The sequence below is a fragment of the Solanum tuberosum genome, unplaced genomic scaffold, assembly GCF_000226075.1.
Source record: "Solanum tuberosum cultivar DM 1-3 516 R44 unplaced genomic scaffold, SolTub_3.0 scf00026, whole genome shotgun sequence".
NCBI lineage: Eukaryota > Viridiplantae > Streptophyta > Magnoliopsida > Solanales > Solanaceae > Solanum > Solanum tuberosum.
Genome location: NW_006238952.1, coordinates 1654309 through 1657780, shown reverse-complemented (window position 1 = coordinate 1657780; position 3472 = coordinate 1654309). Strand labels below are relative to the sequence as shown.

Here is a 3472-nt window from a genome sequence, read left to right as displayed (position 1 = left end):
TTTCTTTTTGTTTCATTCTCTAAATTCTCTATTCCCCTTTTTCCCTTTTCTCTTCCATCCATTTTGCTTTTCTTCAATTCTCTCTTTCCTCTCTGTCTAATTTGTCTCCTACACAATTGATACACTCCTATACTCTATCCTACTAACCTATTCCTAAAAATTAATTTATTAAGCTAGTCAACCTCATGTTTTGCTCATGACTTTTGTTTCAATTTAAACCAACACCATTTTTTTTTTTTTTTTTTTTTTCTGTCTTAATTCCCTTCTCTCTTTCTCTCTCTTTCTGTCTCTATTGTTCCATCTCTTTCTCCTGAAACTTGCCAAATTCCTTGTGTTCAGCTCCCTTAAAAGTCACCCCATTTCATTCTCTTCCTTATTCCCCTCTCTCTTCTACTTTTTTTTTTTAAAAAAAACCATTACCAAACATTATGCCCTTTTCTTACTTTTAACCTTGAAGGAACAACTAATTGCCTTGATCTTACTCAAAAACAAAAATCATCTCACTTGTTTACTTTTTAGGTAATCAAATATTTCTCTAGACGCAAAAGAAATGTGGATGATGGGTTACAACGACGGAGGAGATTTTAACATGCCGGATTCATTTAATGGAAGAAAGCTTCGTCCACTAATGCCAAGAGTACCTCATGCTCCTACGGCTACTGCTACTAATCCAACTAATTGCTTAAGAAATTTTCATGGAGAAAACTTTATTGCACTTAATCATCATCAGCTTGGTAATTTTTTTTTCCTCTTTGTATATAGAGATGTCTTTCTACTTTTTCTCTTTTTTGCCTTTCCTTTCCTTTACTGCATGCGTGACACTGATACTTCGTACATAGAAAACTCAATTTATCGACAGATCTAACGACTATCCATACATTTTTAATTTATTGGTCTATGATTTTTATTTGTTTTTGGACGCAGCTATGAGTGAGCAAAATAAGAGAGATTTCAATACGCAATTAGTGGTGAGCTCACGTTGGAATCCAACTCCAGAACAACTGCAAACGCTGGAAGAGTTGTATCGACGCGGCACGAGAACTCCGTCAGCTGAACAGATTCAGCACATCACTGCACAACTTCGACGTTATGGGAAAATTGAAGGGAAAAATGTTTTCTACTGGTTTCAAAATCATAAGGCTAGGGAACGCCAAAAAAGACGCCGTCAACTTGAATCTTCTGCTAATGGTAATGGTAATGGTGGTGGTGATGATCAGTCTCATAGTAATTGTAACGTTGAAAATGCTGAAAGAAAAGAATCAGGTAAAGATTTCAACAATTTCTAGTTGTAATTTTCCATTGAAAGGGATTCAGAAAATTAATTTTAATTATATTTATATCACATAAATTGTGATGAAGGGAATATTATGCTTTGAAGTGTTTTTTTGTTTTCTGACGGAATTCATCAGAATTATAGCGTGAGAAGTACATGAGCATGCAAGTTAACAAAAGGCGACATGCGATGAGAATGATACATGAAAGAGAGAAATTTGTTTGATAGTGTGTGATGATACACTAAATATTCTCTTTCTTTTTATTTTTTCTCTTGCTATGCCCACTTTGTATTTTTTGTTGTTATTCAAAGATGAATTGTAAAGTTGCATTCTGTGTTTGGATTTGAGATATGCTTTTTCTTCCATTCCGATTGTTGCTTATTAGAGATGAAAAAGTTTCTTTACTCTTATTTTTTGTTTTTGTGTTTGTCCTCGCAGGGGCAAATAGGACAGTTTTTGAAATTGAACAGACCAAGCACTGGCCATCCCCAACAAACTGCAGTACTCTTGCAGAGGTCCTCCCCCTCCTTCCTTCCTCTATTTTTTCACTTTTCTCTTTCCTTAGACTCTTCCATTCTCTTTTTCATAACCAAAAAAGCAAATTAACATTCTCTAAACATGTCATTATGTTGTTATGATTTGTAAAAAAAATAATCAAAACATTATTTCTTGGAAAATATAAAAGTTGTTTAAAAGCTGTACTGAGTCTATGAGAAATAGGGTTTTGGGATTTTGTGCTTTGGATTTCATTAAAAAAAAGTGATGGATATGGGCACCCATGATCCGATCTCTGTAGTCATATCACGAAAAGACGTTTGCATAACCTCTTCCGTGAAATTTGACTTTCCTTTTAGGCTTAGGTATATGCTCTATCAAATCAAATTTGTATTCTATGTGCCTAGCTATGATGAACAATGGTCAAAATAGGGTTGCATGGAATAGTTGATAATCTTTTTGAAATATTGCAATAAATATTGATGCAGAAAACTGCAGCAAAAACAAAGGCAGCAGCAACAGCGGCAGGAGCAACAGCAGCAGGAGTGGCAGAATCATGTAGAGTAGCAGCAGCAGAAAGATGGATACCATTCGATGAAGGAGAACAAAGAAGGACCCTATTAGCAGAAAGGAATGCCACGTGGCAGATGATGCATTTGTCTTGTTCACCACCCACCACCACCAACAACACCAATTTTGCAACAATTTGTAGTAATACTAATATCACTACTGCAACTTGTACTCCAATTATAAGGAGTTGTCCATCAACGCCAAGAACAATTGACCATCAGACAAAACAACTTTTCAAGCCCAAAGATCATCTAAACATCTTTATTGAACCTCCCAGATGTGATCAAAAACAAGAAAATATCATCGGAGACGATGAAGAAGACCATGGTCATGAAGCACAGACCCTTGAATTATTTCCCCTCCGCAGCAGCAATGACAACAATGATGAAAATAATTTTTCAGACAAGGATGAAATTGGGGCCGCTGCGAACTTGAATAATAATTTTAGCGGTAGTCATTATCAGTTTTTTGAGTTCCTTCCACTCAAAAACTGAAGGATACCTAGACATGAGTAATTAGATGTTGACTATTTATGTAACTTGAAATTTATGATGGGATTTCCACCCCCTATTATTATTATTATCTATAGCAATGATGTTGTTCAATGCGATGTAACGTTTATTGAAATCAAAGTTTGCCTTAAAATGCATTTGGACCATGTTGTTGCATCCGTCAAATATTTTTACTGGCATTGGACAAGGACAAGATCTCCGGACTCCTTAGGCTTGGGAATCCTCCCTCTTTGAAATATAGCATGGTGTGATTTAAATTCAAATACAAAATTTGACATGATATCAAAGTCAGAATCATTGGGTTTGATGTGGAGCCCCCTGGACGGTGCAGTCTCTATATATTCCCAGCTTATGATTATGCACGATTCAGTCCGGATGTGAGAGGTGGTGATAAAGATCACACATTGGATCGGGACAAGATCTTGGAACTTCTTATATTTATCTTGTTTAGCCATAAAATTACTTTACGTACTCTTATATATTTAATCTCTCTGTTGATCTTGAGTCTGACAACTCAAAGATGTTGAAAATTAAAATATGAATGAGAGATTAGGATTTTGAAGTCATGATTCGGACATTAATAGTAATAATTTTACAGTCCTCTCAAGTTGACATATATAG

General features: G+C 35.4%; 1 protein-coding gene across 1 annotated transcript; it reads left to right on the top strand.

Moving 5' to 3' along the window:
• The first annotated feature begins 274 nt into the window (after positions 1–274).
• On the top strand, positions 275–2997 carry LOC102598012 (WUSCHEL-related homeobox 1). Its single transcript, XM_006341469.2, has 4 exons — positions 275–734; positions 925–1263; positions 1713–1789; positions 2258–2997. Exons 1-4 carry the CDS (start codon positions 551–553, stop codon positions 2831–2833), a joined length of 1176 nt encoding a protein of 391 aa, XP_006341531.1. The 5' UTR covers positions 275–550; the 3' UTR covers positions 2834–2997.
• Positions 2998–3472: the final 475 nt, after the last annotated feature.